Source organism: Lycorma delicatula, chromosome 7 (genome assembly GCF_047948215.1).
Source record: "Lycorma delicatula isolate Av1 chromosome 7, ASM4794821v1, whole genome shotgun sequence".
Classification (NCBI taxonomy): Eukaryota; Metazoa; Arthropoda; class Insecta; order Hemiptera; family Fulgoridae; genus Lycorma; species Lycorma delicatula.
This window is the reverse complement of record NC_134461.1, coordinates 23,751,560-23,776,498: the sequence shown is the minus strand read 5'-3', so window position 1 is coordinate 23,776,498 and position 24,939 is coordinate 23,751,560. Positions and strand designations below refer to the sequence as shown.

The 24,939-nt window shown below is 27.1% G+C and overlaps 1 protein-coding gene across 1 annotated transcript in view; it reads right to left on the bottom strand.

Moving 5' to 3' along the window:
• LOC142327268 (voltage-dependent calcium channel type A subunit alpha-1-like) overlaps positions 1-24,939 on the bottom strand; it is a 902,521-nt gene that overhangs the window by 72,462 nt on the left and 805,120 nt on the right. Inside the window, exons 34-37 of the mRNA XM_075370151.1 lie at positions 22,070-22,197; positions 18,159-18,361; positions 13,449-13,553; positions 11,113-11,219 (exon numbers count right to left, since the gene is read on the bottom strand). Of these exons, the coding sequence (XP_075226266.1) occupies positions 11,113-11,219; positions 13,449-13,553; positions 18,159-18,361; positions 22,070-22,197 (543 nt within the window). The remainder of the gene's footprint in view (positions 1-11,112; positions 11,220-13,448; positions 13,554-18,158; positions 18,362-22,069; positions 22,198-24,939) is intronic.

Below are 24,939 nucleotides of genomic sequence, written 5' to 3'. Positions count from 1 at the left end.
GTATTTTTAAGTATGTACTATAAAAAAAAGTGTAGAGTAATTTTTTTAAGTAGGGTGTACCCTCTCCCAAGAAAGCAGAAATCTACTGGATAAGTAAATGGTGCATCCAAAAGCAAAAGGAATGAAGTTACTAAGATCGGTTGAAATCTGGCTTGTTTATGTAGATGAAGAATTGACAAATCAGAGATGCTGATTTGAACAGACGATAGCTGGTTAGATGATACAAAAACAGAATAAAAAATGACAAATCCAGAGCAAATGAAACAATAGAATAATATGAAGTCCAGCTTGAAAATACCTGTATATGACATGCTTAATTTAGAACATGACTTATGCAAGTTTCATCAGAAAATTTGACATCCTCTATTTAATGACTGAGGTACAATCCAGCCCAATCCAGTTACACAGGCTAATAATTTACACTTTTAACTTAACAAAAGTTTTTAAATTGCTCTTGGAAGTGTTGAATGGAGAACAGCAATGTATAATTGTTGAATTATTTTATTGTTTTACTTAAAATTAAGTACATTAATAGATTTTTTTGTATAATTTTATAAAATACAATTCTATGACTTGTTATTGTCCAATTTATTATTGTTATTTTTGATGAGTCAACAATGTGTGCAGCACTGTTGTGAATTTGTACTTGTTTTACAAAAATAAGTTATTACTATTATTGAAAAAAACATATTTTTTAACTTACAATGTTTTATAAGGTGTTCATATAAAAATTTTGATTTAGTGTAATCTACAAAAATTTTATTCTACATTGATATAAGTAAAAACTAAATTAAACTAGAGATTGAAATTTAAAAAAAAAAAGTGAATATAGAATGTCAGTCACTACATGAAGGAATTTAATACGTATTCTTTAAATTATGAGCGATATGACTATATGAGAAATTTCAGAATTATGACAAAGATCTAACTTATAAAGTGATTTGAGCAGGGCAGAAAATTATCATCTACTTGTGTAGAATATTTACATAAAACAAAAAAAAAACTTTTGGAGGGTACGGTTTTCAGGTTTTAAAAAAAATAAACAGTAAGACAGTATATTAAGTCTATTACTAAATAATTGAATTAAAAAAAAGAAGAATTATATAAATGGATGCTGAGTTCTATAGTAGCATGATTGAATACAATCTTCGTATAAAGTTCCTGACTTTAAAATAACTGGATTGTCTTCATTTACATATTATTACAAAATTCAATTCATAAACATATTTGTATAATGTTATCAAGCATTAGCCATGATATATTAATAGATAAGTATGAATTTATCAAGGTTCGAATACTAGACTTAAGTTTTTTCTTGGAAAATATTATACGAAATGTAAAAAAAATCTTGAAAATGTAACAGACATGAAGAAATTCACTTTTTTTCTTACTTAGGATGTGATATAATTTTTAAAAAGAAATAATCCTATGAATGAGAAAGTAGGTGTAGTTCATTTTGGTCGATTCACATAGTTTTCTAGAAGTCTACAGATAACTAGAGCTATTTTCTTGATTCAGATCCATAACTGCAACCCCTTGATAGTGTAAATTGTATTTTCTAGTTTGTTATATCTGAATAAACTGTGCCTGGAGTGTTATAAATGAGAACCTGGCCACAGATGCTGACAAGAAGTATAATTTCCATTGCTGTTAAAATATAACTGGTCTGGCCATTCTTCAACTACCTGCTTTCTCTATTTGAGCATAAAGAACAAGTGATAATCTTAAAAATATAATTAATTAACTTTATAAGAACCTTAACAATACCTGTCACAAATGTTATGTAATCATGTTTCTTTTAATAAAGTGACTGTATTATAAAAAAAACAATTTGTTTTTTTTTATGCAACAATTGATTGCTGTGAATTAAACTGCTACGGAAATTATGACAAAAATTCAAAATCTGTTCTTTAGATTACAAGATTTATAAATACAAATCTAGTTAGTCTGACCATTTGAGTAGTTTTCTGGACAGATAACAAAATATATGTAAAAATTAACAGTAAAGAAAAAAAAGAATAAAAAGAAAGAACAATTATATTATCTTAAATGGGTTTAATCCTATAAAAATAACAGAATAAGAAAAAATTCATATTTAAGGATGTATCCAGGATTAGATAATGGGAGAGATTACGCCCAACAATGAAGAAACATACACCTGTGTCTTACTGTTCATGATTTTGGTGATTGTGGATTTAATTTAATATGAATTCACAGGATTGCAGATTTATTACTGGAGAAATTGATTTTAACTGTAAAACAGGTACAAGTAAACTTACATAAAATGAACGAATATGCTGAATGCTATACACACTATTAGGACAATACCTTGCAATTTACATTTTTAGCATGTAACTGTACAAGTTTAAATTTTCTTTGTTTAATAATTATGTAGTTGAAATGAGATGAAACCAGCTTTGCAAAATTTTATATTGTTCTGAGAATTTCCATATAAAAGAAAACGAACTGTTTACTTTTTTTACCTAAAAATTTGTCAAATGAGTGCTTTTTGTAATCATTTAAAAATATTAAGATATTTTTAAATGATTACAATATGTGCATGAATCAATATGTGCATTGATTTTTCAGTTATTAAACATTTAAAAAGTTGAAAATGACAACATTTTTAGTTCAGGATAGAATAAATTAAATAGAAAACAAAAAATGGTAAGTTTATTTATGCCCATATGCATGCTATTCTAGTTTTTATATTAATATCTTTTTACTTTTTTTTTTTATTAATCATTAAATTTAACATTTTTTCCTCCTTAAATTTACTTTATTAAATCTCAGAACATTATGAATATTCTGAGTATATCCAACTGTTGATGTTTTTGCGTTGCATGATTCGTCTAAGGCGTATACAACTGTATCTAAAATCCTAAATCTCTATTTTTAGAACTATTTAGTAAGGATTTTAATCATTCTTGTGAAATTAGGAACCTTTTTATAATAATATTTGGGAAAAATATCAAAATATTTTTCATTTTTTATGATTTAATTTTTGTAAAACAAGTAATGATTATGATCATCTGCCTAGTAATATGGGGCTTAAAGCCTGTTTTTTAAAAGAAAATAAAGTTGTTGGAAAAAAAGAAGTATATTAAGGGGAGAAATTATATACTGATTGACCTTCTCTATCATTATTGTTGATGGGTAACATAATAAATTTAAAAAAAATATATTAATATATTTTTTCATGTAAAATTACAAAACATATTTTTCTTATTGAAAATCTATTTGATCTACGATTTCTTGTTTCCATGACACAATATTACTATTATGGGTACGGATAGGAATAACAGTGAACTTGAAAAGTTTTTGTCATCATAAAATTAACTGTCATCATATCTCAGAAAAAAATTGACTTTACTCACTTAAAAAGAAAAAAAATTATAACAAAAAATGTTAATAACTGTAGAAAATATTTAATATAAATAGATGAATAAAAATCTGTATAAAAATACTTTCTGCATTATAAAAACAACTTTGTGATGGGAAATAAAGAAAAAAATTTACGTTGCAGTAATCAACAATCCCCTAAAAATCTGCTTTCATCACAAAAATAAATTATTATGTAACAGTTTTGAAAATAAGTAAAAATTGTGTTAACTAAAATAATATATATATATATATATTATATATTATATATTTATTAATAGTAAAAATATATTCAAAACAGAAAACTAACAATTTAAATTAAACTTTTTTTAAAAATTTTTAATGTTACATAAACATTTTGATATGTAAAATTTTGTGATGAAAGACAGTACTAAGCTAAGCACTACACATATGGACAAACTAATAACATATAATGAATAATAATATAACAATTTAAAAATAACAGTAATAATAATATTAATATTATTAATTATTACAGTACACACATATATTGTAGCATATTATTATTTTGTACTATTATTATTATTATTATTAACAATAATAATAGTCAACTACAGTAATAGAATAGATACATTCACTGCTACATTGATTTATCATTTATCTAGTACTAATTCCATATTACCAGCAGATCAACCAATTAAATACACTGAATTTTTTACTTTTAATTAAATAAAAGAACAAATAATTTCAGTTCAATTTGTAATTGTGTGTTCCGACTTGTAAATTTTATAATATTAGAACGGTTAAAAGAATTAAAACTAAAGCAAACAATAGTTAAAATTATCTGTAAAAGTGAAGTTGTACTTCTTAAATTAAATACTTATTGTCATTAACGAATCTTTTTTCTTCTAATAACAGATATCTAAATAAAACATTTTTCAATTGGAGAAAACTAATGTAATCTATAATTAACATTTTCTTTGGGAGGACTCAATTAAATTTTTTAGGATAATTTCCTAGATCAGAATATTTACAAAAACTGATGGTCAACCAAAAGACAGAAAAATAATTTTATTTAATTAATTAAAGGTTATTGAAAAAAAAATCATTAATGGAAAGTTATTTTGAAAGGTTAACGATATCTTTTCGGACAGAAGTTTTCAGTTGACAACAGAGTAGAAAGTGAGAATATAAAAATTTTGAAAAAAATATATGTAAATTTTTACATAGTAAAGATCTGGAGGCTAGTGACATACTGAAACAGATGTTTAAAATCGTCTAAGGGATTTTATAAAAAAAAGCTGAAATACATAAATGTTGGCAGAATTGAAAGCAACTGGGATAAAAAAAACTCCAATTACTTTATTTCAACTATAGCTTGCTTTCTTTATTTGCTCTTTTATATTAAACAAAACAATAATAATGAATAAGTAAAAAAAGCCACAAATGGATAATGAATTTTGATTTTCCAATTACAATAAATTATATTTATTAAAATGAAAATCTCATGTATCAAATGGAAAGTCATGTTTAGAATTAATGCGTATAACTATACTGGGCTAATACTCATACAGAAATATTAGTATGCTTATCATTGTTTGAAGCTTGACCTTTTACTTTATCTTGGCCCACTAGGTTTTATTATTTTAATTTTTAAATTTTATACTCCACTAATTCAATAATAAACAGGGGTTCTCTTCTTTCCTAAAAGAAATTTGTTTCTTATATTTATATGATGAAGGTAAAATTTCATATGACAATCTACTGAAAGACAGTTGAATTTCTATTCATCAGGTTTAAAATAATATAATGTAAGAAAAATATTTCCAAGAAACTAACCACTCATAAAAATAAAATATAGAATATATATATTATATTATTACAATATTATATTATTTATTATATATCATAATTATATACTTATAATAGAATAGAAAAACGACTTTTACATTTTTAGATTTGCAGAAAATTATGATAATATAATTAAGAAAAACTTGGAATGCAAAATGATAACATGGCTTATCTATTTCCATAATACCTCAATTTCTGCTAAGAAAATAAAACTGAAAATAAAATTTTCTATTGGAATTTTGGGCAAATGTTGGTATAAAAGCTGAAAAATGAACTCATATTTTATACAGAAATGGATATCATTGTCATTATCAAAGGGTGGAAGTTCATAGGTGAAGAGAAAATATATGAAGAGATAATGGGAACTTATCAAATCACAGTAATGAATAGAAAAATTCAGTGTTTTAATAAAATATCTATCAATAATATGGTATTATCATACTGTTATTAAAAAATATATATGTGTCGATAAACTCAATAACGTACACATATATAATTTTATTCAATTTCAGACAGGTTTTGCTTCAGTCTCTGAACAGATAAACTATACAACCTATAAAATAAAAAACAAAAATATTTAATAAATAATAAAACAGAATAAAAATAAATTTAGATTAAATAATTAATGGAAAGAAAATTTATGTGATATATACTTAATTTTTAAACATAAAAAAATGTTCCATTCTCTGATATGTTTTTGTGTAGTTCATATTTTAGTGTTAATAGCCAGAGATAGAAAACAAAAACCATCTGTGAGTAGTATATATAACTGGTATGTAAAAAAAGAAACAAAATAAAATAAAGTTATGAATAAACGATTAGTGGTTATAGGGTTACTGTATACATTACGAATAACATTAGCTTACTAGAGTTTATAGATTTTATACACAGTTTGTAAAGCTATACGTTAATATGTATTTGGTTACACTCATGCATAAGTGAAGTGCTAACATTCAATTAACTTGATTAACATGTTACAGAATATACATAAAAATAAAATAACTGAAAATAAAAAAAAATTGTAAATATTACTTATGTTAGTAGCAGCGAAATATAATGTGTTGAAACACTGAAGGCAGGATTTATTGAAATAAAAAAAAAAAAAAAAATTATTCATTGCTTGTGTCATAAAAGATTTAGTTTTATTCATAAAACTTGTTTATTCACGATAAGAGGCGTCTATTAACTCACACATTAGAAAACAAAATAGTAAATTAACATCAATTTGGATCATATATTTAATTTTCCAATAATTTATAATTTGTTAAACAAATTAAAGAAGTAAATCTTGAGAAGTATTCTTTCAGTGAAATATGACCTTGAATCAATAAACAGTAATTTAACAATGACTGCATTTTCTATTCAAAAGTATATGTTTTTATACTGCTGGCTCTTGAAGTATAATTAGTAGTAGCAAGATGTCACATAAAAACTGACATTATTTATAGAATTTCATTTTTGATCGACATGAAGGTCTGAAATTTTTTGGCATAGTGTTTCTCATGTAGGTGTAATGAATAAAGAAAGGCATGTATGTCATCTCAGATTTTAGAAAATAACCGCTATATTTCAGATGAAATTATAAAAAAATTAAAAATTATTATTTATCCTTGGTTTACAACAAACCTTCTCAATGATTATAAACATTTAATAGAAATAACAACACTAGGTAAAAAAAGTATAATAAATGACAAATTACTGAGTAAATTTACTTATATTCTTAAAACTTAAGATACTTGGAAAAGATCATCTTAAAATTTTGTAGTTACAAGTACTTTAAACATGATTCAATTTAATACTGAATAGATTTAAAAAGAAAAATAATTATTTTAATTGAGGATAAGGTTAGAAACTGATGAAAATTACTTTAGTGTAATGTTCTAAACTGATCACTTATCTTGATAAAATATTTTAGCAAGAATCTTATATTTAAAGAACAGAAATAAAAATCATATTTTGAATAATAAAATTTAAATTGATTTAATTCAATTAGGGAAAAAAATTATTATAATTCGAAAAACACTTTTCAATCAAACATGTGGAGAATAAAGCATCATGAAATTCAAGATAAACTAATGGTTGTAGCCAAAATACCTGTTGAGGTCAAAAGGTTGGGACATTGATCTGAAAAAGGAAATTGAAATATTAAGTTTTGTGTTAAGATGGATGCATTTCCTTATTAAAGTTTTGTGTTAGCATTTCCTTATTCAGCTGCAATGATCAGTAATACGTTATAATGTACAATCTATATTTTAATTTTGACCAGAAGATTCTACATTTTTATAAACGGCTTGGATAATATATATGATCATAAATCATCCAATTAAGTGGAAAAACTGATTTAATTCAAATCATTTTCTCCTGAACTTCTAAAAAGTAATTATGTATTTTAAATCAGAAAATTTTACTTTACAATTACATAGAACAATAATTGTTTAATTAAGATTCAGTTTAAATTTATTATCATTTAAACCAGCAAATTTATGAGCTAAATTTTACAAGTGATATCACTATAGGTAATGATGTAATTTCTTTCAAGAAAGACAAATTAATGACATCTAACGATATTAAAAAAAAAAAAAAAACCAATTACATTATTTTTTCAAAGTAAATGCAGCTAGTCAAATTTTTTAACTACAGAATCACCATAAATGCAAATACAAATTGCAGCTAAAACACTCTAAAAAGGAATTTTAAAAAATGCAAAAATAACCCAATTGGATTGATTTTGCACAATATTACTTTTAAAATTTGGTAAACATTTTGCTGGGAAGCTCTGACCCTACTGCCCAATTCTCAACTGCGACTTAATCTTTGGGAGCTAAGTTTCCCTGAAGTCCTGTACTTATACCCAGTGATTTCCACATTTTTTGGTTGTACCTTACACTACACAAAAGTGGTAATATTGAAAAAAAAATTAAAGGAAAATTGAAATCATTGACAAGAGAGTTTTATGAAGGAATAATAAAGATAGTGAAATTATATGGAAAAAAAAATGTTAAAGGAATTGGAACTGTGTAAATAAATAATAAAGTATGTGTATATTAATTTACTGCTAGCGTTAATCAATTTCTTTATCCTTTTTTAATTTGTTTTTTTATTTCATAATGAAACTAATTTAAAAATGCTCTTTAGTATTTTAGTTCTCAAAAATTTTTCAGTAAAAAAATAATTTCTTTTATAAATATAAAAAAAAAGCTGAAGCTAAAATAAAAGCTAGTTTTATTGGCATACTTCTCATTAATAAACAGTACAGATTTAACTGTAAAACAATAATGAAGATAAAAATCACTGTAAATACTGGTGAACAAAAAACTGATTTGAAGGTATCTTGATTGATTGATAAATGACACGAGGTAATAGAATGAAGGATGATTAAAATAATGCCAATCGTTGTGGAAGTAAAATTAAAAAATAATTGCACAGTTTAGTTTAATTTTTTTCTTTGTATTTTATATTTCTAATATGACACAAACAATAAACTCATGATAAAGAAAAGTGAAAAGAAAAAAAAAGAAAGGGAATTCTAATGATAAAAGACAGTGAATATAATATACAAAGATGTTAATGTATAACATGTATGCATGACCCAGCTAATATTTATTAATAAAATCCTAAACTATTTTGTGTAGATATATATTTATATATAAAAGTACGTAATTCATACATACAGTAAATAAATATACTAATACACTTGAAAGTATATACTGTTCTATATAGTTGTATTATTTACAATTTAAAAAAAGATTAATGAAAATGGTGTTGTAAAGTGTATTTATATAACATTGAATATAATCTACTATTTATGGTATGTAAAAATGGAGATAATACCTAAATTTTAATAATTATGTTTATAGTAATAAAAATGTGACTATAAATAATAAATTTATTCACTTAAAAAAAAAATCACTATATAAAATTTAAAAAAAAACTGGTTCAAACAAAAATAATAAAATAAAAATGCAAATTAATTAACACAAAATTAAGAAAAAACAAAACAAAACAAAAAAGTAAATAAATAAATATATATATGTATATATATTAATAAATATAAAGCAGCAACATTTTCTCAAGCATTTTAAACAGTTGACAGTAATCAGAAGTAGAGAAAACGAAGAACCTGTAAAATTATATAATTTTTTAACATCACTGTATGATTATACATAATTACCACATAAATGTAATGAACTCATTATATCAGTTATAAAAAAAAAACACTTAAACAAGCAAACAATTATTATGATAGTGTGTAAAAAATTAAATAAATATTTGCACATTGTTTGAAACAGTAATACAACAAACAGCAATAAACTGTGTCAGATATATATTTTTTTCTATATATTTATCATGATTTAACATGATATTAATAATATAAAATTAACATATAATCAAAATAAATGACAAAAAATTTTCAAAAAGTTGGATCAGATAACTTGAATCACCACCATTAGAAGAGTATAAACTCAGTTAAAATTATTCATTGATTAGCATATTCATTAACCCTAGATTACCATGTAAGTTGAACTGAGAGTAACCTCCATGTCTTTTCACTAACCCAGTAAATATTATTTACACAGAAAAATAGGCTCATCAAGTGAACTACCTGATCTCCAATGGAGATTGCAGTCTGTAAGTCTTCTTTGACCCTATTCCTCCTAGATTTATTATGACTTCTTCTGGTTCAGTTAAGAATCATGGAAAGTATAAGTTTCTGCATTAAATTTTTTTGTAATTCTGAGTAATAACTACCTACTTATAATGATATCAACTTTTTAAAAGTTGAAATTTAAAGAATAACTAAAAAATATCCTTTTTCTAATTTTTAAATCAATTTTTTTTTGTCAGTTTTATCATTGTTAAATTTTTCATCATTCATACAAATGTATTTTTTTTTTTTTTATATAAATATGGATTGGTGTAAAAACGAACTGCCAATACCAGTCATTTAAAAGAAAAACAAAGGTGAGAAAATTTTGATAGATTAAAAAAATGTTTGCTTTAAAAAAAAACACACAGAGACTGTTAACAAGCACGAATGAATTCGGAAATGTGTATTATATTTTCATAATTTTTTGGACTAATTTTCTTGAATTTTCATGTATTTTGTATATCAAAATGACATCAGGCTACATATCATTATGATGTAGAAATTGAGATACAGAAATGAGAAATATAAATACAGAAAATTAAGAATACATTTTCATTTTTTGTTAAAAAAACATTCATTAAAGTTGTATGGAAAAGACTTACAAGACCACTAGAAGAATTTCATCAATCAAATTAAAAAAAAACTAATAGAAACTAACCCATTCGATGAAAAGTAAATCTAAAATATATGTAAAATATAAATTTAGAGCTGAATTGAAATTAAAAATCGAATAAAATTTACAAAAAGAATAGTGGTATGGTCTATCCAGAGTTGTTATTACTTAATTTCAAGCTTGATCCAACCAGTAAATAATATAAGATATATGACTTAAAACAACTACATGTGATAAATTTCATATTTTAATACAAATTTTAAGTAAAATATAAGTGAATAAAAAAATTAATGTTGTGTAATATTTAAAAAAAAATTCTTTTAAAATAATTATGTTTTTTTTTTAAATAAAAAAGAATAATATTAATAAAAATATTTTTGTTATCTAACACTGAATATGTATTAAATAATTATTTTAAAAATATTCTTAAATAAAAAAACAGTAATTATTGCTAAAATAGCATAAATTTAAAATTAATATAGAAAAATACTTTATAAAAATTAGAAAATTGAACTTGCTTAATAATAAATAAAATCACTTTTATTTCTTAAGGAAAGATTTTATAAAAATTATATAAGTTATAAAAATACTTGAGTTTTAGTAATATAATACAATTTGAAAATAATGAGTAATTCAATAATTTTATAATAGCACTTACCGGTGGGCCTGATGATTCTATCTGACCAAACCTTGTCGATCTCCAACTTTCTAGTATTAAAAGGCCAGCATATATCTTACCAACAGTTAACTTATTTTTTCCTAATTCTGTAAAAACACAGTTGTAATATGTTATTGTTATTATTATCATTATTACCTTATTTTTAAACTCTGATAGAGTTAATTATGTTAATCTTATTTCTTATAAGATACTACCAGGTTCTTTAACTGGCATAAATAACAGTACCTCATACAATAAGAACTAATTTTTGGTTATTATCGGTTTATCTACCATACATAACAAGAAACTGTTATTTTTTTAAATTCAATTTAAGTAAAATTTTAATTCTTTTTTGAGATCATGATCAATTTAGAGTACTTTCTGCAAATATTGTGATATTTGTATAAGTTTAGCCAATTCTGTTTTCTCACATGGTTGGTCTGTCTGTTATCAGCTAGGTCTGGCAAAAAAAGCAAATACACAATCAACTAAAAATACTGAAACCAACCTTTAGTCCATAGAATTAGATTACAATGGTTAAATGAATGTAAAAGCTCTTAGTATTGGTTCATTTACCTACAAAGAGCACTGGAAAGTTTTGCAGTATGACCAAACACATCATCACAGATGGTTACAAGTTAGCGCCTATTTAGATAGGTTCCAACCTGTTCTGTATCCATTCTAATCACTGTCTAAGTGTCATTTGCTTTTCAGTAATGTAATCGTGGTCAAAACTGAATACCGGACAATTTTGCACGTGGGTTAAGTATTGATTAGTTTGATCAGAGAAAGTAACTCCTGTGCTTGGAGAGGATTGTCCTAATTTTAAAACAATAAATAGATATAGTTTAAAAGACAAAATTTTGGTTTAGAGGACATCCCAAGGTCAGGTTGACCATCTTTGTCTGCAATTGAGGGAAACATTGCTTCAGTAGGAAAAATGCTTGAGACAGACAGGCATGTGGCCAGATAAATAGAGGTGTCCTTGGGTATTAATACACCAGCAGTTTGTGCTATTTTGTGAGATCACCTTCAAGTAAGAAAGCTTTGTTCCCTTTGGGTGTACATAACTTGACTGATGATCAGATAGCACATTGTGTTTCACGGTGCTGTGAAACGTTAAAAAAGTTGGAAAATGGGATATCTCCCTATGTGAATAGTGTTGTGACAGGTGATGAAACTTATGTACTGTTATGATATCCCAGCCAAGACTCAGAACAAAGTGTGGCTGTTCAAAGATGAGGAGATTCCTATGGCAGTTCAAAAATCCAGATCAGAGAATGGTGACCAAATTTTTTAATGTAAAAGGAGTTTTAGAGGGTGTTGTGTTGGAAACTCAGAAATCATTTACCGAGGAATCCCTGCCCTCGGTAGTATGGCCCAAACTCAAGGATGGACACTACCACACGATAAAGCTCCAGCGCACCTGTCTAAAGTTTGCTTCGAGTATTTGGTGAACACTGGAATAAAATTATTAGACCATCCTCCCTACAGTCCTAGCCTTGCTCCATATGATACACTGTTCTGTCAGGTGAAGAACAAACTGAAAGGATGGCATTTTACAAGCAATGATGACCTCATAAGGGCTTGGGGTGATGAGTATCCCAGATCTTTGACAAAATATGATTTCTTTGGAAACTGGTTTCAAAGGATGGAGAAGTGTATATTATGCGGGAATCACTTGAAAACAAACCACGCTGAGTTAAGAAAAAACATAATTCTATAACAAGTAGAAAAAAAATTCTACTTCTGTAATTCTATAACAGATTTAAATCTTTAACTTAGAAATTATTTTGAAAAATATAAGTGTATATTTTTAAAAATAAGTCATATTGCAAAACTTTCCTGATGTCCTTTGTATATGTAACTGACATATTTTTAAATGAGTAGTTATAACAGTTACTGCAGTACAACATTCAGAGCAATTTCTTACAATCATAGTGCCTATTAAGTTTTAAAAGTCTTCCAGTGAATAGAATACAGTTTTTATTTGATATCAGTTTTTAATTTATTTAATTTCTTGATAAGAATAAAGACTATTTTATTATGTAAAATATACAATATTAAATTAGTGATTGTATAGTTTAATGATGTTACATAATTGCAATTATATCCTAAGATTAAAAATATTGTATAAAATGGATTTTGTTAAAACCAGCGTGAGGTACAGGTTCTAAATAATTAATAATCTCAGTTTTTTTCAGGACGTGATGTAAAAAGTATTTATTTAAGTAAGTGGTTTTTTACAACAAATCTAATGTAATTTGAGAATGAAATAAAAATATTTTAAATCAAATTAAAAATTGTTTTAATGATATTGAAAAATAAATTATTACCTTCATTCCGAGGTATTAAAAGATCTAGCATCTTCTTTGCTTGAAGAGGCCATATACTTTTAACAGTCTCTCTTAATTCTTCATCGGCTTGATCCATTTCATCAGCTGTATTAAATTAATAAATAAGTTATTACAATTGCTAATCATTATTTACTTACAAATCAGCTGAAATTAAACCAATAAAAGTTTGAAATTTAAATGTAGTAAAATACAGACATAATTGAACATTAATATATTCATAACTTTGAAATTGTTGAGAAATTTTCATCTCCATCATTTCAAAAATAAGTAATCCCTTGATTTATATGGTTAACTTATCTCTCATATCAGTGAATAAAAAAAACTAAAATATCAAAGCCAGTTTTTCCTAGAATACATTCTTTCAACAGAAGTTAATTGATTTCATGGTAATGAGAGACGGAATTTGAAGACAACTTCAGCTAATAACTACATTAAACCATATTCTTTTAATAATTCGTAATTTTATTTTAAACTGTTTTCTGTTTCAGTTCAATTCAATTCAAAATTTAAAAACAGAAAAACAATATAAAAAATAAAATATTCATATAACATTATATATACATATTTGTGATTCAGGATCATAAATACAGGAAAGGAAAAATCCTTAAAAGAAAAAGAGGGAGATCAAGGGTAAGATGGTACGAATACATAAAAAGAATAGAAGGGAAATTATCTAAAGGATCCAACAAATAAAAATGTTGACAAGGAAACTAAAAATGAGGTGAAAGAATAGATGTTTGTAGAATTGGAGACATGTGCACACAAAGTAGAAGAAAAATAGATGTGCTGGCAGAAAAAAAGAGATGGAAGAACTTATATTTCAGATTCATATAGCACCTGGAAACTGCATATGATGATGCTAATTCTAGCTTTGGTATATTAAAATAAATAACATGTTTACTCTATTTTAACAGGCATTATTTATATTTCACCTAACACTGTTTTCTAACTATGATTATAGTTAATAAATATATTAATTGTAACTGAGGATGAAAATTCACCATTATCATTCAATGTCAATGATTCTGTACTAAATTAATTGCTGTTGTCTGAGCTGTTGCATTAATACACGTTATTTTTCTCAAACCTCCCATAACTGATGCAAATTATACAGTGTAGAACAGTATACTGTCTTTAAATAAGTTGTCATCTGATTTAAGTTAAGGGATAAGATGAAAAAATGTAAACTGTAATTTATAGAATTTATTTACTAAACTGTAATTTATAGAATAAATTTCCTGTTAAAGATCTCCCAAACCAATATTCCTGTACTGCACTTTTCATTACAATGATTAAACTAAAATAAACAATTATATACAAGGTGTGATAAAAAAATACGATGAATAATTTTTTATTAAAAAAAGTAATAAGGTTACATAGAATTCGATTTAATCTCCTTCAAAGTACTGTCCTTGGCTAGCAATGCACTTTTCCCAACGTTAACTCCATGCCTGGAGGCATTTCTGGAAGGCGTCTTTCGGAAGGGCTTTCAGCTGCTCGGTCGTGGCCCTCTCATTGTCAACAATGGTGTCAAAACGTTTTCCTTTAAGCACAGTTTTAATTTTTGGGAAGAGCCAAAAGTTGCATGGTGCTAAATCCGGTGAGTATGGCGAATGTGGACAGACAGGAACACTTTTTTTGGCCAAAAACTCGCGAATTAGAAGCGAGGTGTGACACGGCACATTGTCGTGGTGAAGAAGGAAGCCGTTGGTCCATTTTCCTGGTCACTTTCTTCATACGTCGTTTCGCAAACGTTGCAGTACACACTTAAAAAATTCAGAGTTTACAGTTGTTCCCCTTGGAACGAACTCTGATCGCACTATGCCCTCACTATCGAAAAAAACAACGAGCATGACTTTGATGTTGGATTTTGACTGACGTGCCTTTTTAGGGCGAGGAGATGAACTGGTTTTCCATTGGGAACTCTGCATTTTGGTCTCAGGGTCATAGCCATAGACCCAACTTTCATCTCCAGTTACAATTTTGGCCATGAAGTCCGGATCTGCATGAATATGACCCTTCAACTCCGTGCAAATTGACACACGATTTTCCTTCTGTTCACTCAAAAGTCTGGGAATAAATTTTGCACTCACTCGTCTCATTTGCAATTCATTAGTTAAAATGCTTTGAACGGATCCGTACGAGATGTTAAGGTCTTCCGATAGCTCTCAAGTAGTCATTTGCCTGTTTGAACGAACCATTGTTTCCACTTTTTGCACATTTTCAACTGTTTTTGAAGTTACTGGACGTCCCGCACACTGCTCATCTTCAACAGACTCATTTCCGGTTTTAAATCGGTCATACCACTTGTACACAGTCTTCAAAGTTACCATATTATCGCCGTACACCGATTCTAACATTTCGTGAGCTTCTTTGGCACTAATTTCCAACTTAAAACAAAACTTAATGTACTCTAGCGGCTCTGGCAGCTGACTGGCAAGCTCGAACGTGTTACAACTTGTCCCTGCCTGTCTCAGTTGATCATGCTATTGGATAAATTACAGCATATGGATGTACCATCAGCAGTTGCCGCTATAAAAATTCATTCACTGTATTTTTTTATCACACCTTGTATGCATGTACGAAGTCTGTAAATAAAGTAATAAGACTAGTTTTTTTTGGCAGCCAAAGTGGAAACATTGTAAAGTTACTAGTAAACATATGGGTACATGAACAGCTGATTTATATTAGGTATTAATATTTTTAGCCTATTGCCACGTGAGACATAAACAAACTTTTTGAGAAATGAGTTTTTGTTGCGTGTTACAAAAAGGAGTGATGCTAATTATGAGCAATGTTGTGTAATCAAGTTTTGTGTTAAACTCAGTGAGAATGCTACTGAAACTTTTTCAAAATTGAAAAGGGCATATGGAGATGAAGTAAAGTTATGTTTAAACATATGTGGTTTAAAGCATTTTCAGATGACCAGGAATCAGTTGCAAATGATCCAAACTCTGAATGACCGTTAACGTCAAAATGTGAAAACAATGTTGAGCAAAACAGAGACTTGATACAGTACAACTGGCGATTAACTGTCAGAATGACTGTAAACCAATTGAATTTGAACCATACCACAGTACATCAAATTTTGACAAACAAATTGTACATGAAAAAAGTTTGTGCAAAATTGGTCCCAAAAAATCTCACTGAATAGAAAGACAACAGGATGGAAGTGTGCTGTGATCTTCTAGGGTGAATCCTGATTTTCTAAAAAAATGTTATTGCTGGTGATGAATCTTGGATATTTGAGTACGACCCAGAAACAAAATGCCTGAGCAAAGAGTGGCATACTTCAAACTCACTATGTCCAATAAAAGCAAAAATGAGTAAATCAAAAATCAAAACCATGCTAGTTTGTTTCTTTGATAATAATGGCATTGTCCATAAAGAGTTTTTGCCTACAGGGCAAATTATAAATTAAAACTGAGAAATTCTTGAAAGATTGCGCAAAAAATTGCCCACTTGAGACCAGCTATCAAAGACAAGTGGATGCTGCATCATGAAAATGCACCTTGTCACACTGCACTCTCAATTAATGAGTTTTTGGCAAAGAAAAACATTCCTGTAGTTCCTGAACTACCTTATTCACCTAATTTAAATTTCTGCAACTTTTTCCTGTTCCCCTCTTAAAACACCTCAAAGGCCACCATTTTGGAACAACAGAAAACATTAATAAAAATGTAACTGACCATGTGCAAGATATTCCAGTTTCTGAGTTCCAATACTGCTATGAGGAATGGAAAAACTGTTTCAAGCACTGTGTGGCTTCCCAAGAGAACTATTTTGAAGGTGATGTCCATGAATAATTGGACTGTAAATAAAAAGTTTTACTGAACCAGTCTCATTACTTTATTTATAGACCTCGTAAATTATTTAATCGTAAAATTCATGAGATTAAATAAAAAGTTTCATCAGTTACATAATGACATTTTTTTAATTTGTTCTAGCGAGTTAATTATTAAATTAATATTATTTACTCTGACTAAAAAGTGTTAAATCTAATGAACTGCTGTCTTGTCTGTAAAAAGCATTTAACTACAATTTTTCATTAACATGCAATATACATCTTACTTAAAAATTGTAGCCTGTCCTCAGTAATAATTCAACATGTTAGATGGGATTCCAGTTGAATGGAAGGAATTTATAAACAGATTAGCAGTACTCCACTAATGTATCAACTATGGAGCTGACACATAGGGTTGGATAAAAGCTCTGAATGTTATAGTCAATGTGCGAACAAAAATTAAAAGAAAAAAAAATTTAGTGTTTCACGTAATTAAACATGAAATAGTATAACGTGGAATTACAAATCCATACCGGAAGGCAGCCTGTTCCTGTTTAGATATTATCACAAAATCTTGGACGTATAATTAAAAAAATGGGCAAATTAATCTTACTAGAGACAAAGAATAATAACTTATGAAAAGCAGAACTGACTTCACATGACCGAAATAAATATTGATTGTTATAGTATAGCAGTTGTATGATACTGGTATTCAGGAATGTAAAATTAATTATTAGCTGCTCCATTTCAAGTGTATTGATGAAAATAGTAAATAAATACACCAAATATTTAAATTACTATTAAAGAAAAAATAACATCATAAGACTTGGTATTACTATTGTTTATACTTTTATAATACTGATCTAATGCATTAAAAATTAATTAATTAATAGTCAGAAACTTACCGCTTCTCATTTTAATACTGAGGTTTTCTCTGATTAAAGCAAATAGTGTTGTAGTGAAATTCACTTTACCATCAGAATCAACTGGCATATTCATTCTTATAAGTTTTTTATAAGCGAGACGATTAGGGCACTTATTACCAAAACCCAAAGGAGGGTCAATATTTTTTAACATATCATACATTTCTGTATAATGTATTTTACCCCTGCAAATGAAAAAAAAAAATACAGTTTGGTATAAAATAATTTTTATCACAATTTAAATAATTAAACCAGCTTTTGAAAGTTATCCAAAAGTCTAGTTAAGAGGTGCTGTCACATCCATCCTACAGTCCAATTTCACATTAGCTTTTTGTTTATTTGGTCCTCTCAAATTGGTTTTATATGGCACCGAGTTCTGAAACAATGAGCAGGTCAAGAATATGATTCAAGAGTGGTTCAGACACGAGGTGAACAATTCTTTATTACTGGAATAATAGATATCAAAGGAAGATGGAACTAATGCCTAAATTTAACCTGGTATTATGTTGAAAAGTAGCATGAAATGAAATCAACAAGTTTCATTGTCACTGAATAGATCATTTTTCTACAGTTATTTGCATTTTTAATTATTGAAAATCCTAGTAAATTATTTTAGTTATTTAGTTATCAAAATAAAAATATAGATGTCTGGTGGATGGGTTATTGCCTTTAAAATTTCTAACTACTTGATTTTGGAAGGTTCAGCGACTACATGCCACACAAACAGTAAAACCTTTTTAAAATAACCAGTTACACATAAAAAAAATTTCCATTAGCATGTATCTAAAAGGACTGCATTCTTAAAAATGGGATTGTAAAAACATAAGTATCATGTAGCACAATCAGTATGATAGTAGAAATTGCCAAATAAAATAAAATTAAAGTATTAAAAAATATTAATACACTTAAAAATTAGCTTAAATTTCAACAAATGCACTCAATATTAAATTACCTAAAACATTTATAACTAAGTTCATTCTAATCTAAAAAACAGTGTAGTTTTATTGTCAGCAATATGGTCTTTATGTTGTATCTTTAAAAAGCAACATCAGCTTTCTCTTCCATTCTACAAGTGTCATTGCATTAACATTACTGGTTAATCCATATGATATATTATGTTTGAAACATTGAATCCATATTTTTTATAATATTTTCATCCCTTTAGAATCTAAAGGGTGAATAATTGGTTTTAAAATAATGATTCCATATGAACCACTTCCAAGTAGTTTGGATAGCTTCATTATTATCAGAAATTGTTTGTTTTTTTAGGCTCATTTCCCACTTCAATAATTCACAATTATTGCGCATTTTTTCTCATTGTATTGTATATTTCTATTTTATACAGTATTATTTTTATAAGTACAGTATTAATTTAATAAGAATCTTGTATTTATTATAATTCTCTGTCATTTTCACTTGAAGTTATTGATTTATACTTAATTTTAGGGTATTGCTGTTGATTACTCATTACATTAAGTACTTCAACACAGATATCTTCTTCAATAGAATTTTTTTTTAATAAAATTTTATTATAAACAATTTAAAGTATTAAAATTATTGAGAGATACCTTTAGTTGAAACATCACATAATTTAATATTTTAAATTATATATATTGTATATATATTATATATATAGACAGACTTATAGGCCACATATTAAGGCATCCTGGAATAGTCGCTTTAATTTTGGAAGGACAGGTACAAGGGAAAAATTGTGTAGGCAGGCCACGTTTGGAATATGTAAAACAAATTGTTAGGGATGTAGGATGTAGAGGGTATACTGAAATGAAACGACTAGCACTAGATAGGGAATCTTGGAGAGCTGCATCAAACCAGTCAAATGACTGAAGACAAAAAAAAAAATATTGTATAATTAAATTTTATTAAAAAACGTTCTCATTAAGCAGAGATCTCTGTTGGAAGTAATAAACATTGGAAACAAATAAAAGCAGTAGGTAGAAAAAATTTATTTCATAAATAATTTTTGAAAGAATTATTTTTTCAGTGATTTAAATAAAAATGAAACATAAGTAACAATAAACTAAAAAAGTTTTAAGTGAAAATACTATTTAAAAAAAAATTAACTTTTGGATTTAGTGAACTGCTGAAAAATTTATCAATTTACACAAATTGTGAACATGTTTTAACTAAGTTAATAAGTACAGTATAAGAGTTACATAAAGCATTTACTCTAATTATTTCAAAGTAATTCATAACAGTAGAACACAAAACTATACAATACACTAATAGCTAAATAAATGTTATTTAATAACTATCAGATGCATGTAATTTATTATAGCTTTTATTAGTTTCCAAAGAATTCCACTGTGTTGTTTTCTTTCAAGTAAGCATTCTAGTACCAGATTAAAAACTGAGAGTAGCTTATTTATATCTATGTATTTATAAGTTATGATTCATTCTAGAATTTTGAATTATGAAAATTCAACTATTAACAAGGCTAGCAAGTTTAAGAAAGAATTATCTCCTATTGATATAACATTTATTTCCTTCGCTCAAATTACTATTATTGTATGATAAAATATTTATTCCATTTCAGGTTTACCAGGGTAGATTTTTTTATAAAAGTATGTAGTTGTGCAAGTTAACAAAAGATTGCATCCTGCAACCAAATTCGACCCTTGAGTCTACAACCTCATAATTTAAAAATAACAATTATCAGATTTTACTTATAATTATTTAGAAATCACAATGAGAAAAGATAACTGAACAAAAATACTTTACTGACACAGTTTACACAGTTTTACTGGCTAAACTAATAATACCAAGAAAAAGTCACAACTTGTTATTCAGACTTTTTGTTATTAAATTCATCACTCTAAACTGAAATAAGAAATATAATTTCTCTAAGAATTCACCATGTATGATATTTTGTATATATATGTGTGTGTGTGTGTCAACACGATGCAGCCAAGTACAGAAAATAAAATGATACTCACCTTATTTTTTCATATGATTTCTACAAAAGTACTTTCGTGATAACCCGCATCTTCAGTTGTAGAAATTTTTTTGTAAAATACTTTGTATAAAATTACATATTAAACATAAACATAAAAATATAAAAGTAAAAATGGAATGTTAAAAATTTTAAAATTAAAATCATATATAAAAATAAACAAAGTCAATTAAAAAATAAAAAAAGTAAACAAACATACTACATGAATTTGACCAGCCAATACTATAGTACATTAACATTTCATTTTTATTTTTATATTTTAATTGTTACGTTTAATATGTAATTTTATACAAAGTATTTACAAAAAAAAATTTCTACACTGAAGATGCAGGTTACCACAAAAGTACTTTTGTATAAATTGTATGAAAAAATAAGGTGAATGTCATTTTATTTTCTGTACTTGGGTGGATCACGTTGAATCATACATATTTGAATTATTAGTAAAGAGATTATATGGTTCTTGAAAGGATCGATTTAAAAAAATAAATAAAATAAAATAAAAAAATATATATACATACAGATTTAAAACTTTACAAGGAAAAAAATCAAGTTATGTAAGTTATTCTTATAAAATATATAGTTTTGGTACAAGACAACATATGAAAGAAGCCTAAAACCTGTTGTACTCAGTCAAAAAATATTTTTACCACTTAACAGTAACAAATAACCTTTTTCTATTTTATATAAATATATTTCTTTCTTCTTTGTTTGGTGGTAGCTTCACTACATAAGAAAGTCCTGTGCATGGGAATATGAATATGGAAAATTTATTGGACATAAGAAATGCCAAGCCTGATCAGGAATTTGAATTCAAGAATCTGGATGAATATAAATTTGCTGCCATTCTACTATTTATGTGATCAGAGTGTTATAAATTACAACAATAATTTAAAATTTATATCAAGCTAGGGTAACTTACGTAGCATTTGGATCATATTCGGCCCATATTCTAACAAATTCATCTAAATGATGGGCGCCAAGAATAGATGAATCTCTAGTTAAATAATCAAAATTGTCCATAATAACAGCAACAAACAAGTTTAACATCTGTAACAAATAGATAAATAAATAAATTTATAATTATATTAAAAAAGTAATAATAAGGGGTAAAAAGACCTTTTTATTTGTTTACAGGAAAAATTATTTATAGAAAACTAAACAAACATGAATTTAACAATGTCATTAATGACAATCTCCTGATTGTAAAAATATCAAGACTTCTTAAGAACAGGACTAAAATATCATAAAAATGATCGATGTAATTTCCTATCTAATACAATTACACATTTACAAATTATGAAGCATCATGATGATATTTATTTTTTCAATATTTTTCATCATTGATTATAACTGAAATTTATTAACTTAGTTATCAATATCATTACTGCGATCATACAAGGATTCATATAGATATAATATATGTCATATATTATATGATATATAGAAGTACTCATACAGTTAAAATAAAACTTCTGGTTTCATTGACAAGTCATCTAACACTATTTAATCAAGTATTTACCATAAAAAGCCATTACTTTCATAATAAGGTACATCAGCATTTCTCAGCCCCCAGTATGGGGGCGCGCCCTGTGCCCCCATACGGGGATGTGATAACATTAAATGGGAGGCATGAGCATATTGAAAAGAAAATATTATTAAAAAAAATTATTAATTTACTGAAAAGAAAGCAAAATAAAATACATTTTGACATAAGAAATAATAAAATACACATTTACACTGATATAATACACTTAAAAATAGGACTGCATCAGTACACAATGTATTTAATAATCAACTTATCAATACTAAATTTAAAACAAGTTTAATAAATTTTTAGTAACTCCCTTGAGCCTGTCTTGTAGAGCAAAGTTTTTCGAAGGAATGTTTATTATTAGAAATAGACACTGAGTTCTTTTTCTATATTTATCTGAGATCAATATTTTGTCTTCAAAGCAGCCATTGCAAAAAATCCAGTTTCACATAGATAGGATGTTGAAACTGGTAATGGTATACAAAATGCTCTTGTTTTCAGAGCAGAAAACTCATCATCCTCCCCTGCCCAAAATTCAAAGAGTGATTTATTACTAAATTGTATTTTGATTTTATCATTTGCTGTGAAGTCTATGAAGATTTCTTCTTCAGCAGTTGAGAGCTCTTCAGGAGTACTTTGAAATGGATCCCTAACCCACTCCTAACTTGCTACTAAGTTGTCATCAACAAGAAAATACTTTTTAAAATTCTTTGCCAGCATGGCTAAAAGATTTTCAATGATTACAAAAATAATCTTCACACGTTGTTCTTCAGCTTTGTTATTTTTTTATACATTTATCCTCATTTTCAAACATTTCTAGGTTTTCTTGCTTTAAATTTCTGCTCCACAATTCCAATTTTCTACAAAAAGCATTAATTTTATCACTCGTATCTAACATATACGTATTTGCTCCTTTGAGTTGAAGATTCAAGGTATTTAATTTCTCAACCAAATAGCTCAATTCCATCACAAATAAATAACCTCAAAATTCTCGGCTTCCAGTTGGTTTTCCTCTTCTAGAAAAATGACGATTTCATTTCTTAATTCATAAACACGTTGCAAAAATTTTCCATGTGATAATCATCTTGCCTCACAATACAATAGTATGCTGACACCCATGTCTTTACAAAGTGTAGAAAAGATTTTTGATTTTATGGGTCTCATTTTTATATAATTTACTATGGTTACAACTGTCATTAGCACAATATTCAGACCAGAACTTATTTCATTGGAAGCCAGAGCTTCTCTGTGGATCATGCAATGTGTCCAGACATACTGTAGAGATTTTTGTTTCACAAGTGCTTGTATACTTTGGAATCTTCCAGACATTGAATGAGTACAATCGGTGTATATTCCAATGCAATTTTTCCACTCCATGTTTGTATTGTTTATAAAATCATTTAAGATAGAAAATAATGTGAGTGTTGTTGCTTTGAGTTCTATTGGTTTGCAGAAAAGTTGTTCTTCTCCTGCTGATATACCACCACAAAATCGAACATAGGCAATGAAATGAGCATCTTTATTGCTATCTGTTGCCTGATCAAGCTGAAAACAATTTGTCACGCAACTTCTCAAAAAGCTGATGCTGTACATCTTCAGCTATATCAACAATTTGACAGATAACACTATCATTTGATACTGGTGTAGACTGCAATTGTTTGGCAAAATTATTTTCAAAAACATAATTTCTACAGTCTCAGTTGCAGCTGGTAAAATAAGCTCTTCGCCAATGATTGAGGATTTTAGATCTAACTATTTTATATGAAACTTTGAAAGAGGCAAGTGAGCTTTTTCATTCACAAACAAAGTTTTTTTAAAAATGTTGTTTACTTTTCATATGATTTTAATTTTAATTCTAAGAATTCTCAGGGTTTGTATTCACTATGCAGTGTTTCCAAACGTCGTTTAAGTTATTAGGTCTCAGGCTGTCTGCTGCCAAAATTTTTGAGCAAATGACACACAGGTACCTTTCTTCTTCATTTACTACAGTGTTGGTAAACCCAAAATTTAAGTATTCTTGAGAATATTTTCTTGATTTTATTTTCGAAGCCACGCTCGTCTGTGCACTTGATGGTGCTTCATTATCGTCTAAAGCTTACTTACGCCCACTTAAAAATTAATCCATGATTCTGTATAAATCTGCAATTGTGAATATTTAATACCGTGAATTGCAATTAACAAGCAAATTACAACATACACATTTACGATAGATTTGATAGCAGTAGAAGGATCGACTCGACTGAGACTGGCTGGAATTG